General features: G+C 48.8%; 1 protein-coding gene across 7 annotated transcripts in view; it reads right to left on the bottom strand.

Annotated features, from left to right (window-relative positions):
• The window catches only part of PPP6R2 (protein phosphatase 6 regulatory subunit 2), an 80,575-nt gene that overhangs the window by 31,170 nt on the left and 35,260 nt on the right, over window positions 1-14,145 (bottom strand). For 6 of the 7 annotated variants that reach the window (XM_078449235.2, XM_078449237.1, XM_078449238.2 and 3 more), the window contains exon 3: window positions 6,205-6,447. In XM_078449235.2, the coding sequence (XP_078305361.1) occupies window positions 6,205-6,431 (227 nt within the window). In that variant the 5' untranslated portion in view covers window positions 6,432-6,447. Of the gene's footprint in view, window positions 1-6,204; window positions 6,448-14,145 lie in introns of those variants that run through there. The other variant, XM_060656025.3, reaches the window with a different exon arrangement.

Raw genomic sequence — 14,145 nt, 5'->3', positions numbered from 1 at the left:
TGAATGTAGAGGTGCAAGTGCCCACCCTCCCCACAAGGATGAATATAAAACAGAGCAGTGCCTGGCACACAGTAAGCCCCGGGTCAAGGTCAGTCACTATGATCCTCCTGCTCCCGGCAGCCACCTGCACAAGCCCTAACAAAGGCCTGAACCAAAGAGTGGTCACTGTGGCCTGGCTAGTGAGGCCTGGGTTTGAGACCCTGGAGAAAACAGTTGGCAGAGTATGGCCACCACTCTGTAGTGGTGTAGTCATGTAGTCAACCACATGTGGAAGGGGGAAGAAACTGAGAAATCTAGGTCTGGCTAAGAGACGGGTGCTCCTTGTCAGCCCCAAGAAGAGAAAGCACCTTCTAGAGACCAGAGAAACAGGGCCGTGTGGGCAGGCTGGGTGTGATGGACATGCGGCATTCAAAAAGAGGTGTCCTAGTTCAATACGCAGGCAGGCCCAGGCCAGGAGAAGTGTAGGCAGTGCCCAGGGAGGGGTAGGAGCAGTGCCCACCTCATGGGATGGTTATAAGGGTTGAATGAGTCGGCTCAGCCCTATGGACGTACACTGTGAGACCAGCATGGCAGAGAACACAGAGGCGCCAGGGGCAGGTCGTCAGAGAAAGCCTGCTCAGAGTACAGGGCAGAAGGGCCAGGTCAGCGACCCTAAAGGCCAGAGCAAGACTTGTATCACACAGGCAGAGAGGTTCCCACCAGACTGCAAACAACAAGAGAAGACGTACCAATGGCACCAAAGAATCAAGTCCCAGAGAAAAGTAGAGACTATTCCTTCAGGAGATGTTTCCAGAGCACAAGGAATGGTCCCAATCTGGTCTCCACATACAAGCAAATGTGCACACATGTGGCAAGCTGAGCTATAAGGCACTGACCCTCTAAGGTGGAGGGACTGAGATAAAGTACTGCTTTAGTTCGTTCTAAAATTTATGCAGAGAATAGGAACTCCAGCTAAGCATGGCAGATCAAATATACAGGCTTGTTGCCATTCCCTCTCAAATTCCTACTCCAATAACACAGAGGAAAAAAGACAAGAGAAGTGGAAATGATCCTTGGCAAGGCCCGGGGGACTGGTGTGGCACACCAGGGAATCGAAGTCTCAGGTGGCTACAGAGGGAGCACCAACTGGAAACCACTGGACACAGAGGTAACAGCTACTGGACAGGGCAGAGGGCCTGGCTCAAGAGAGGAGTGGGCTTCCTGACCCTCTCTTGCCAGTACAGGACTCAGAAATTATTCCCAAGGGCACCTGGGGGGCTTAGTCAGTTAAGCATCCAACTCTCAATTTTGGCTCTGGTCACGATCTCACAGTTCGTGGGATAGAGAGCCCTGCACCGGGCTCTGTGCTGACAGCTCAGAGCCTGGAGCCTGTTTTGGATTCTGTGTCTCCCTCTCTCTCTCTCTCTCTCTCTCTCTCTCTCTGCCCCTCCCCTGCTCATGCGCTCGCTCGCTCTCTCTCTCTCTCAAAATAAATAAATAAATAACCTTAATAAAAAGATTATTTTAAAAAAGTGTCTCTCTTTTAAAAGGAAATAAGGGCTGGGGCTCCTGGGTGGCTCAGTCGGTTAAGCATCTAACTTTGGCTCAGGTCATGATCTCATGAATCATGAGCTCGAGCCCTACATCAGGCTCTGTGTTAACAGCACAGAGCCCACTTCAGTTCCTCTGTCCGCCCCCTCCCCCCCCGCCCCTCCCCTCCTGGTGTTTTTTCTCTAAGTAAATAAATAAACTTATTTAAAAATTTTTATGAATAAATAAATATGATAGACGTTTTAAAAATCAATGAAAGGATAAGAAGATAAAATTTGAAGAAGCTTCTCAGATGTAGAACAAAAAGGCCTAGACAAGATATTAAGAGCAAAAATACGAAGAAAAGTATTAATTCAGGTGATCTAACACCTGATTGGAAATTGCAGAAAGGGGGGGCACCTGGGTGGCTCATCTGGTTACTAAGCATCCCACTCCTGATTTCGGCTCAGGTCATGATGTCCTGGTTCATGAGATTGAGCCCCGTGTCAGGCTCTGTGCTGACAGTGCAGAGCCTGCTTGGGATTCTCTCTTTCCCTCTCTCTTTCTCTCCTTCTGCCTGCCTCTCCTCTCTCTCTTTCTCTCTCTCTCTCTCAAAATAAATAACTTAAAAAGCTGCAGAATGAGATAAGAGGGAAAACCGGAAGGGAGAAAATTATCAAAGAAGCAACACAAGAAGCTTCCCTGTGGGGAAGGCCATGAATTTCTAGACTGAAAGGGCCCTGTGGTACCATGGAGTACCCCGCACAGGGACTGACAAGAACCCCAGGGCCAGCTTCACCGTGGTACGAATATGCAGCACTGTTCACAGCTGAGCCGACTGTTTACAAAACTCTCCTGGCTTATAGATGCTGCTTCTGGGACTGCCCTGCCTGACCCCGGGGGTGATCTCACAGTAGCAGGAGACTCCAGGACAATGGGACTAGACAAGGACCGAAGTGCCCCCTGGAGGAGAGAAAACCTGGGAGTCCTGCTGCATCTGTCCGGCTTGTCAGCAGCAAGGCCAGAAGAGGAGCCAACCATGGAGTCTTCAAAAGGACAGAAAATGCCGTCTGTGCAGAGTCTAAGGCAGAGGGAGTTTCAAACAAGCGTGAACAGAGAACAACGCACCGACAGGCATCATCTGCAAACATCGCCCTTCACATCGTACTCCTCAGGAGGCTGCTAGGGAATACGACTCCCCACAGGAAGGAAACCAAAGACGATGACGAGGTCCCGGAATACGGAAGGTGGGCCTGGGTTCTCAGAGTGAGGATGGAAGGAACCCCTCTCCCCTCCAGACGCCTCCCGCTGTGCCAAAACTTGCTGCGCCCCGCGGGGGCAGGCGGGAGGGTGATCCGGGCAAATGGGCTTAGCCAGCTCTCCTGCTCTGACTGTAGCACTGCAGGGTCTTCTGGGGGGTGTCCTTTCTGAGGGCTATCCTGCTGCAGCCCTGTTTCCTACCCAGCAAGCAGGTCTGACTGTGCAACTTGGAACAAGGAAGCCCACTGCCCAGAGTTACGGAACACACTCTCCACTGCACTCTGCAAGTAACTGCAGTGCTGTCTTGACGTCTGTCTGCTGGCTCTTTCGTCTGATTTCTCAAGTGGCTGAGAACGCAGCAGGCCAACTGGACAGGAGCCTCAAGAGAAAGACCGGGACCTCCTCATGGCTCTCAGGTTGGACCCAGCGGCCGAACCCTCCGCCCAGGGCTACTGCACAAGCCCTACCTGCCTGCAGACTCTGGCTTTATGCAGGAACAGCGGCTGCTGCCTGACCTCAAATTGGCACCCAGGGGCAGCTTCTCTGAAGCAGACATGGCTCCCACACATCCTCCCCTAGGTGGACAAAAGTCCCCTCAGAACCCAGCCTTTAGTCATGCAGGGGTGAAGCAGCTAGCCATGCTGCTCAGCCAGGTCTGCAGGCAAAGCCCTCGCTTCAAAAGCACGAAGGCCACAGGAGGCGTCGCTGCTGACCCCATCAGGCCGGCCACGATGGGCAGTTGCCTAGAGCCTTGAGATGCACAGGCAGTGCTTCTTGTACATCAACTTTACAGGAGCAGAGCCAGACTCACTCACTCACGCATGGTCTGTGGCGGCTCTCACGCCACATCAGAGCAGAGCGCCACAGCGGCTCCACTGGCCTGCAGTACTTCCTTTCAGAGCTGGTGTGCTAACTCCCGGCCGACGTCCCTACTTGTACCTTTCCTATCTTCGAAAACTAATCGTGACTCTACTTCTTTCTTACCTACCACCTCATCCATCTATCCATCCATCCTATTCCTTTTCTCAAAAAGGAAATTTTGGTTTAATTTTAATTAAAATCTAACTTTGGGGCACCTGGTGGCTCAGTCGGTTAAGCGTCCAACTTTGGCTCAGGTGGTGGTCCTGCAGTCGGTGGGTTTGAGCCCCACGTCGGGCTCTGTGCTGACAGCTCAGAGCCTAGAGCCTGCTGCGGATTCTGTGTCTCCCTTTCTCTCTGCCCTCCCCTGCTCACACTTTGTCTGTGTCTCTGTCTCTCAAAAACAAACATTAAAAAAAATTTTTTTAATCAAATTAACTTTAATTTTTTTAATTTTTGATTTTTTATGTAAGCGATATGTACACCTGCTTTCAAACTCAGACAGTTGGACAGGGCCTGTAAGGCGGAGCAGCCTCCAGCCTCCCGTGTCCATCCTCAGACCTGCGGTTAACCTCCGTGTTTCTAAATAAAATGCAGATGCATTTCTTCGTTTGCCACCCTCAGATGTTACAAACCAACCTCCCATGACGGAGGATGAAGACACAGCTCTCCTGCTCCCTGCCCCTCACCCTCTCTGTAAAATCAAACCACAATTCTTAAACCCAGGGCTTAGTCCACCCCGTGTGACTGTGCAGACACTGCTTACAGTGGAGCTGACGTGCTCACTTCGGTCCCATTCGCTAACTTCTCTAAGTCCCCAGAGTCATGGTTTTCTCACAGCTTTGTTTTCTTGGCTTTGTGCTCAGGCACGAATTTTCTGACTCCACGACTTTCTGACTCTGAACACGAATGTCTCCTGGCTCACTGATGCCACTCCAAGATCCTTTTGCCCCGATCCGGAACACATGGCCCTGCCCCTGCTCCCCATCTTGCCACCAGTGCCCTCTACACAGGGAGACCATATAACTTATCACCAAACAGGACACATTAGGGGTAAGAGGGTAAAAGGGATGAGGGACGCCCACAGGGACGCTGAGACAAGGGGCACTGACCAGGCATGTCCCGTGCACAACGGCTTCTATCCGACTTTCTGCAGATGGCCACCACAGCTCTAAACCCGCAGGCTCCTCACCAACAAGCCCCTGCCTCTGTCTCAGGCTCTCCTCTGCCAGCATCTTGCAGGGCTCCCTGTCAGAGGCTGTGACAGACCACCCTCACTGGGTGTCCCTAGATTGAATGTCCCCTGCACAGGCACTTCTCGTCACCCTCTCCAGCTTTCTTTTTCTCCTAAGACAAAAGTCAACAAAGACTTCTGTAAAAGTACAGAGAGTAAGTATTTTAGACAGTCTATGTTGTAACTGGCCAACTCTGCCCTTGTAGTCACCAAAGGCCGAGTGTGGCTGCCTTCCAACAAGACTTTCTTCATGGACAAGGAAATGTCAACGTGCTACCAATTTCATGTGTAACAAAGTATTATCCTTTGATTTTTTCAACCATTTAAAAATGTAAAACTATTCTAGGGTGCCTGGGTGACTCAGTTGGTTAAGTGCTGACTTCAGCTCAGGTCATGATCTCGCGGTTTGTGGGTTCCAGCTCCGCGTCGGGCTCTGTGCTGACAGCTTGGAGTCTGGAGTCTGGAGCCTGCATCTGATTCTGTGTCTCCCTCTCTCTCTGCCCCTCCCCTGCTCACACTCTGTCTCTCCCTCCCTCTCTCAAGAATAAACATTAAAAAAAAATTTATGAAAAAAAAATTTAAAAGAAAATGTAAAACTATTCTTAGCTTGCAGGCCATACAAAAACAGGATTTGACCTGTGGGCCACAGTCAGCCAACCTAAGACTTTACCACCATCCACTATCTGGCTGTCTACAGACACTGGAACCCGAGGGGTACCCTGTCTGCACCCATTCCCACGGTGTCCTTAGTCCCAGGCTCTGCCACTCTGTCCTATACTCTCATTCACACACCTCTGTCCTCACCCCCAGCCCTAGCCACACCACCACCGCCCTTCTGTCATCTCCTAACATGCTGGCCAAATGCTGAATGGAACATTTTAGGAAAAACTCTGAGAATGGTCAGTACTACTCACGACATGGCCTATTTCCTCTGATCCCAAGTCCCCATGGTCGAGCAGTCAGATGCCACCCACCCCTCCTGACAGGCCATCTCACCAGGCTGGGACCTACTTCCCGCCAGTGTGCAGTCCCATCTGCTTCTTTGTCATGGGGTCAGTCTTCCCTCAACACATGTGCACTCAAGATACTCAGAACACAGCATAACTCAGCACAACTCACGATGAGAAATCACACACACAGAGATTCAGAAATCTCAAACCTCACAAAAACAGACCCCACGGGGAGTGGCCTCCTTCCTTCTCAGATGGGGTAAATGTTTAAAGTGGGCTTTTCTGTCAGAAGCCCTGGCTCTGGCTGTCCTCAAATGCTGCCCACCAGCTCCCTGCCTGCCCTCCCTGCAGCCCTGCCCATCCCTGGGCCCCCGTCAGAGCCTCGGTACATACTTGAAGCGGACCTTCTCCTCCATGTCCAGAGGTGGGTCCTGTGTGATGAGGCTCACCAGCTCCTCCATACACTGCTGCCTGCAGAGGAAGCCCAGCAGCTTCTGGTTCTGAGCCTTGCACTCCTGTAGGACGTCATCTTCGTCCAGTAACTCGCGCAACGTCACGTCCTCCTTATCCAGCAGCTTGTCGACATGGGACGTGGTGTTCAAGTCAAACTTCCAGAACATGGTGACGGCCACGAAGCTGCAAGCAAAGATTTGAGGGTCACTTCCCCCAAGCAGTGCGAATCCACCCGCAGAAAGTCTACACCAAAGTCCAACGAGCCCGTCCCCAGCACGAGCCAGGGCTGGAGGGTGCTCTCCCCGGGAGCTGCCCTCAACACATCGTGCCGGGTCCAGCTCCAAAGCCGGCAAGAGCTCCCCAGCATCCGGCGCTGAGCCTGTGCCTTCTCTGGCTTCCCTCTCGCTGGCTCACCTTCCCTGCTCTCCTTTCCCACCCAATGCTGGACATACCTTCAGTGCTCTTAGTCTCTTCCTCCACTCCCTGAGGCCAGCACATCCCATGTCTCCCATGAGTCAGCACTGGGGATGCCCCTCCACCCTAAGAAAGTTAGCAACTCTACAGCCCACCTCCTGAGGGTCCCACCCCGCCTGTGTGAACACTAGGCATCTCTCCCCAGTTGCATACATTTTTAATTTCCTGTATATCATGTTTGACATCTTAAAAAACCTCTCTGGCTAGGAACAGGCTGCCCCTCCCAGGACCAGCCAATTCTTAAAGACAGCAAGGGGCCCAAGCCAGAGCATCACTGTGATCTACTCCATCCAGAGCAACTACTCCTCTCTGGGCCCACACATCCCAGGAGACAATCTTCCTCTGCCTTCGTTATCCCACAGCCAGGGGCCAAGCAACTAGGGACCACCCCTACAGCTTAGAGCCCACCAAAATAATTCAAACCAGCTGATCCTAAGCTGTTCATCCTGCCATGCCTTATCTTTCCTGTGGAAACCCCAGTAAAGGTCATGGCTTAAGCGTTCCCCGACTCCTGTCTTATACCTCCCGACCCCCCTGGGGTTTCCCCACGTGGCTCTGGGTGAGGCCCACACCTCCTATCTCCAGGACTGGACGTATAACAAACTTAGTTTTCCTGAGCCTCCCCTGTGTCTCCTCTCCTGCCCATGCCTGACTCACCATCTCACAAAAGAACACCAGACATCTGGCAGACCTCAACCTAAGCAAGTCAAACTCCTGACAGCTCACTTTGCTTGACCCTCAGAAGCTCTGCTGTCCCCCAGCCAGGCCCCCCCTTTCACCACCCATCCCACCAAATGACCCAGTCTTATCCTTGAAGCCACAGTCTCCCTCACATCCACACCCCTGACACTAGGCCCCACACCACAGCCACCTGAGAAATCCCTATGGACCCAGCCATCCCTCTGCGTCACACACCACCCACCCTCTCCAGGCTCTTGCTGTCTTTGCCTGGACAACACAAGGTTTGTCCTGCTCAGTGAGTGTCATAGGGCAGGCTCTGAGGGCCTAGGCTGGTTTGCAACAAAGTTTTCACTGTTTGATACAAAATGAAAAACATAAAGCCTGTTATGTTTAACAAAGTTAAACCTATATTTTGAGATTATAAAATCTCTTCTTCAATGTTACATCGACTGTTTGCAAAATTATGGTACCGGGAGATGGGATTTATCTTCTCTAGTATCTTTAATCAGAAGAATAAAAGACCTCACACAACGTAGAAGCTGCAATTTGTGTGTGTGAAGCCCGCTGCCCTAGGAGCAGGCTCCACCACATCCAGCCAGCCCCCTTTCCTTCCTTTGCAGCCTCTTGCCTTTGCTACATCCAACTCACTTTCTCAAAACACAGACACTTTCAAGTTCCTCTCAACTCAGCCCCAAAACCTCTGCTGCCCATATGCCTACCACTCACCAGGCTGCATTTTACAGCATTCCTCCAGGCCCTCTGGCACTCCCTGCTTTCTCCCTAACCCTACCCTTGCCACAAGGACGTTGTCTTTCTTCCCACACAAACTACACTTTCCTACCTTTATCCTTCTGCACATGCTCTTGTGCTCAGTCCCTCCTATGCCAATATCCCACTCACCCTGCCAGACCGAGCTAAGCAACAGCACAGCCTGGGCTTCCCTCTGGCCAGCACCTGCACTGTCAGTGGGGCCTCTGACTTGCAGTGCAAGTGACTCCACAGTCTGACACTATACTTAGTTTCCTTCTGGGTCCTAAGATCTTCCTATTTCTGTTGTGAGGAATGTAGATGGATATTTGTGGGTGGAAGCAATACACCCTGTGAAAGCAGAAATAATTACCAGTAGTTTCAGGATAACATGGCTGTCTCTCCCAAATGCCCTGCAGAACGACTCAAACACTTGAATAACATACAATCCAAGGAAAGAGAGGAACCACAGGAGACTCCCACCCTGCCAAGGTTTTCTTCCAAAGAGGGGCAACTAGAGACGGCTTCCGTGCAACCCGCTTTCAGCCACAGAGTGGGTGAGTGGCTGGGTGGATCACATGATCCCATCAACAAAGGAACAAGTTTTTCAAGCAGGATCCTAAAAAAGGACAGGATTCATACAAAAGAAGACAAAAAGATGAAGACAAAGAAGAATAAGAAATAATAAGCAACAAAAACAAACAGGACAAATGGAAAAAAATGGCAAGACAGCACACATAAACTTAACCATGTCAATAAGCGCGTTAAATGCAAATGAATAATTTCAATTAAAGACAGAAATAGGGGTGCCTGGGTGGCTGTCTGTTAAGCGTCCAACTCTTGGTTTCAGCTCAGGTCATGACCTCATGGTTCATGAGTTCAAGCCCTGCCGTCGGGCTCCGTGCTGACAGTGCGGAGCCTGCTTGGGATTCTCTTCTTCCTCTCTCTCTGCACCTCCCCCACTCAAGTGCTCTGTCTGTCTGTCTCTCTCTCTCTTGCTCTATTAAATAACCTTAAAAAATGTTTAAAAAAAAGAAATAGATAAGATTTTAAAAAGCAAGAACTGTATTCGGGGTATTAAAAGCTTACTTTAAATATAAAGATACATGGGGCGCCTGGGTGGCTCAGTCGGTTAAGCGCCCGACTTTGGCTCAGGTCATAATCTCATAGCTCATGAGTTCGAGCCCCACGTCACGCTCTGTGCCGACAGCTCAGAGCCTGAAGCCTGCTTGAGATTCTGTGTCTCCCTCTCTCTTTGCCCCTCTCCTGCTCATGTTCTCTCTTTCTCTCTCAAAAATACATAAACATTAAAAATGGGTTGTTAAAAAAAAGTTAGACAAGAACATTAGAAAAGGAAAAAGAACAGATAAATATAATAACCCGAATCCATGAAATAGGACATTTTAATAGTGAGATTAACTAAAAACTGATTCTTTGAGAAAATAAGGAATTACTTAAGTACTCTCACTCCACACCTGCAGGACCGACCAGGTCATTAGCAGAGCTGGCGGCACAGGAGGCAAAAGCCTCACACACTCCCGAAAGGAGAGAAGACAGGCGGCTGCTGTGGGGCGCTCAGGACGGCACTCCAGGACACCACCTACGTCCCGCTCACCCAGCGATCCCACTCCTACCTACACATCCCAAAGGAGCGGCAGGACCCCACACAAGGATGAGGTGGCAGAGAAGGAAGCAAACTGGGGAGTCACACACAGGGACTGAAAATTAGAGGGACACACGACAGCATGGAGTCCTAAAAGGATGGTGCTATACGAGAAAACATAAGAAACAAATCAGGTCCATAATGCAATCCACCCCTTTAATTTAAACTACACGCAATAAAAATTTTTAAAAAGACCCCCCCCAAAAAATAAATAAAAGTAAAATAAAATATATGCACACCCCGAAACAACATGCATTCCTAGGAACACAGACACAGAACAGGGTATCCAATGAACACGTCACAACGACTGCTTGTAGGGAGAGATGGAGATTGAAGGAAAAAAACAGCCGAGGGAGCCAGGCCGCCTGGACCCGGAGCGCACCCCCAGAAAAGGGAGAGAGGGACCGAGAACATCATGCTTCCGTGAACCCTGCAGAGCATCCCCTGCCCCCCCCCCCCCCCCCCCCCCCCGGAGCAGCAGTTGCAGGGTTCTCTCTCACAGAGTCCACAGACGGGTAGGGATGCTCAGTGTTCCCCAGCAACCAGGAGCCACAGAGGTCCCAGGTCAAATCTGCACCTCATCACTGTTCCTACGTGGCTGGGGATTTTACTTGTTTTCTTGTATTTTTAACTTGTTTTGGGAGATCTCACGCATGCCTAACTATAGCGAGAGCAGTACAATGATCCTCCTGTGCCTCTCTCTCAGCCTCAACACAGATCCACTCAAGCTCACTTGCTCTTATCCAGACTGCCTCTTAACCCCGCCCCCTTAGAGTTTCCCCAGACATCACCATGTCACTGCCCAGGCTACTGAGGTATCTCTCCAGTATTATTAACTCTGTCATTAAGTCCTTCCAGGTATCTAGGAGCTCCCCTTCATGGAGCGGTTGGCTTGTTTTTTCCATATGAGGGCACAGGCAGTGTCTCTCCAGCAGGTCCACTCACAGAGGCACTGAGGTGCCCACTGCACTATCCCCCACTGAGGAAAGGGGTCATCGATGGCACTCTGTGTGAAGCCAGCACAGCAAACACAGGAGTCTGCACACAACAGTCCACGGACCACAGGTCCCCCTGTGGGTGGGACAGGTCATACGCATTCCATCACAGACTACAAACAGAACAATCTGTACAACAAATAAAACCAAAACTAAACCAAAATCATATTACCCACTTACTTATAATTTATAATCTGAAATAACAAACTAATTTAACATCCACTTGTTTACTTCTAAATTATAAAACAGAAAGTTTAGTAAGGTTATCTACCCTGTAAGAAGAGTAAGACATTCAAGGGCTTCTGAGAACTCACCCCATTTAAGAAATCAAGTGTACCAAGTCACCTATTCACTGACCCAAGCACAAGGGACCTGTCTGAAAAGCTGGCCCAGCTCCATAGTTCCAAAACATTGGGCTTTTGCGGGCAGGTACATTTTTTTTCTTTTAATTTAGAAAAACAATGTGGGGAGGGGTTCTGGGGGCTCAGTCAGTTGAGCATCTGACTCGATTTTGGTTCAGGTCACAATTTCGCAGTTTGTGGGCTGGCTCTGCACTGACAGCGCTTATTAGGATTCTCTCTTTCTCTCTCTGCCCCTCCCGTGCTCCCCCACTCCCACAGAATGGATAGACAGACAGAAGAAAGAGAAAGAAAGAAAGAAAGAAAGAAAGAAAGAAAGAAAGAAAGAAAAGAAAAGAAAAGAAAAGAAAAGAAAAGAAAAGAAAAGAAAAGAAAAGAAAAGAAAAAAGAGAAAACCAACAAAGGGTTGCCAACTTTTCAACTAGGTCAAACAAGGAGGGAGGGAAGAGAGAGTGAAGACACAAAGGAAGAAACGAAAAGAAAGCAAAGGATAAATTATCACCCATAATTACCTTAATTGCAGGAAACAATGACTTTTTAAATATATTAAAAAAAAAAGGAAAGCCATAATCTCAGTATTAAGGATAGCATTTCACTTCAAAAAAATAATAACTTTTTAAAGTTTATTTATTTGAGAGGGAGAACACAAGGTGGGGAGGAGCAGAGAGAGAGAATCCCAAGCAGGCTCTGCCCCGTCAGCACAGAGTCCAACATGGGGCTCAATCCCACAAACCATGAGATCATGACCTGAGCCAAAATCAAGAGTCGGATGCTTAACTGACTGAGCCAACCAGGTGCCCCTGATTCTGGAACTCTTACTCAGATTACAGTACATATGTGGCTTCCAAAGGTTTCTGGTATCCCAGCAATTGTGCACTACTCTGCACAGAGATGCTAGCATCTTGTCAGTTGGCACTTACCTACATGGAAGGTCATAATTTTCCTTCCCTAGATGACTGAACGACCCACCACTGACAGCATCTTTAGGACAAATAATTGGCTCATGAACTGGCTTGAGACGTCTCTGGTATTCACAAAGTATCAACACAGCCCAAGGGTCCCTGGCACACCCTGACAAGGCCCTGCACAGTCCATCTGCAATGTCAACCAAACTGTTACCAAAATCTTCTGGATGCTCATCCAACATTTAAACAAAAGGAACCTGAAATTCTTTATTTACTTTTACAGGTTAGCATAACCATCACACAGAAGGTAGATTCTAAAGAGAAATGTTGCCCATATGAGCCCATATAGTTCCATGAACAGAGCTCTCCAGAAAAAAAACGTTCTGTGGTAGAAACTGTTCCTAAGAAAAACTAGAATCCAGAATGCACCCTGTACCCATCTGGCCACAAATCAATTGGGTTTTTGTTGTTGTTGTTTTAATTTATGATCAAAGCCCTGGCTCTGCTGTATGACCTGAGGCCAGTTATAAGACCTCTTATGCCTTGGATTCCACCCCTGTAACCCAGGGATAATGAGCATCTCACAGAGCTACTGTGAGGGCTGACTCCAGAACAGTGGCTGGCACATTTTACCCTCATGGATTCTGACTGCAAAGAAGAGAAAGAAACAAATGAGGTCACCTTGCCACAGAGGACAGATTCACAGTGGCCAGAGAGGCTCATGCCTCTCCCAACCCCACCTTCGGTGGCATCACACTGCCTACTTAAATCAGACATGATGGAAGTATTTGCACTATAGAAATCGACAAATGCTTCAAACAACAAGGTTTTTTTACTCTTCCAGAAAGCCAGTTGTTAAACATTTACCAATGTACCACTGGAATTCTGTTTGGCCTAAAAAAATGGCAATTCGAGTCCACGGAGAGCAGTAATTTTTGCCCAATCAACAAATGACACCATGTCTATAATGGACACACTGCACTGGAAGAAAGATCAAAAAAAGGGTCTGGGGCGCCTGGGTGGTTCATTGGTTAAGCAACCGACTCTTGATTTTGGCGCAGCTCATGATATCACGGTTCGTAAGGTCGAGTCCCACATCAGGCTTTGCGCTAATAGTAAGGAACCTGCTTGGGATTTTCTCTCTCTCTCTCTCTCTCCCTCCCTCCCTCCCTCTCCCTATCTCCCTCTCTCTCCCTCTCCCTCTCTCCCTCTCTCCTTCTCTCTCTCTCTGCCCCTCCCCTGCTTATGCTCTCTCTCGCTCTCTCTCAAAAATAAACAAACTTAAAAAATAAAAGAGTCAATTCTAAAAAAGGGTTGGGGTTGGAGGAACAGATGAGCAAAAACAGAAAATCAGAAGAGAAGGATGCCTGGGTGGCTCAGTTGGTTAAGCGTCCCAACTCTTGATTGCAGCTCAGGTCATATCTCATGGTTCATGAGGTCAAGCCCCGGGCTGGGTTCTTTGCTGACACCACAGAGCCTGTTTAGGATTCTCTCTCTCCCTCTCTCTCTCTCTCTGCCCCTCCCCTGCTTGTTCTGTCTCTCTCTTCTCTCAAAATTAAGTATTTTTTTTAAAAGCGAAGAGAAGAAATAACCACAAAGGTAAATTAAAATGACTGTAGAAGAATAATTTACACAGATCTATGCAATGCATTCAAAGCCAAGTTGCAGCCACCTGAGACTGTCAGAAACACACTGTGCCAGCCTGCCTCTTGGAACAGGGCCTGGGCTCCACAAGCTGAAGCTCAGAGGGGCTAACTGAGTGACCAGAGTGTGCACCTTGCCTTCTGTCCCAGCTCTTCTCTTCACTATATATAATTCAGTATGAAGCCTATACGTGAAATTCTTAACAGTGGATACTGCAATCCGGATTTCTAGAAGTTCTATTTGTTTTGTTTTTCAAATATTATAGACCACTTATTATACTTTCCTACAGATATTTTTATTTTTTCAAATACTTATTTAAAAATAAACAGCATGCTTGTGTTGAGAGTTTATTTCTGATAATTCCAAAAATGAAGTCTTGGAAGGCTTCAGATTTTGGGTTTTACTCATGGTGC

This window comes from Panthera onca, chromosome B4 (assembly GCF_046562875.1).
Source record: "Panthera onca isolate mPanOnc1 chromosome B4, mPanOnc1 haplotype 2, whole genome shotgun sequence".
Classification (NCBI taxonomy): domain Eukaryota; kingdom Metazoa; phylum Chordata; class Mammalia; order Carnivora; family Felidae; genus Panthera; species Panthera onca.
The sequence above is the reverse complement of the archived record's forward strand: the minus strand, read 5'-3'. Positions and strand labels throughout refer to the sequence as shown.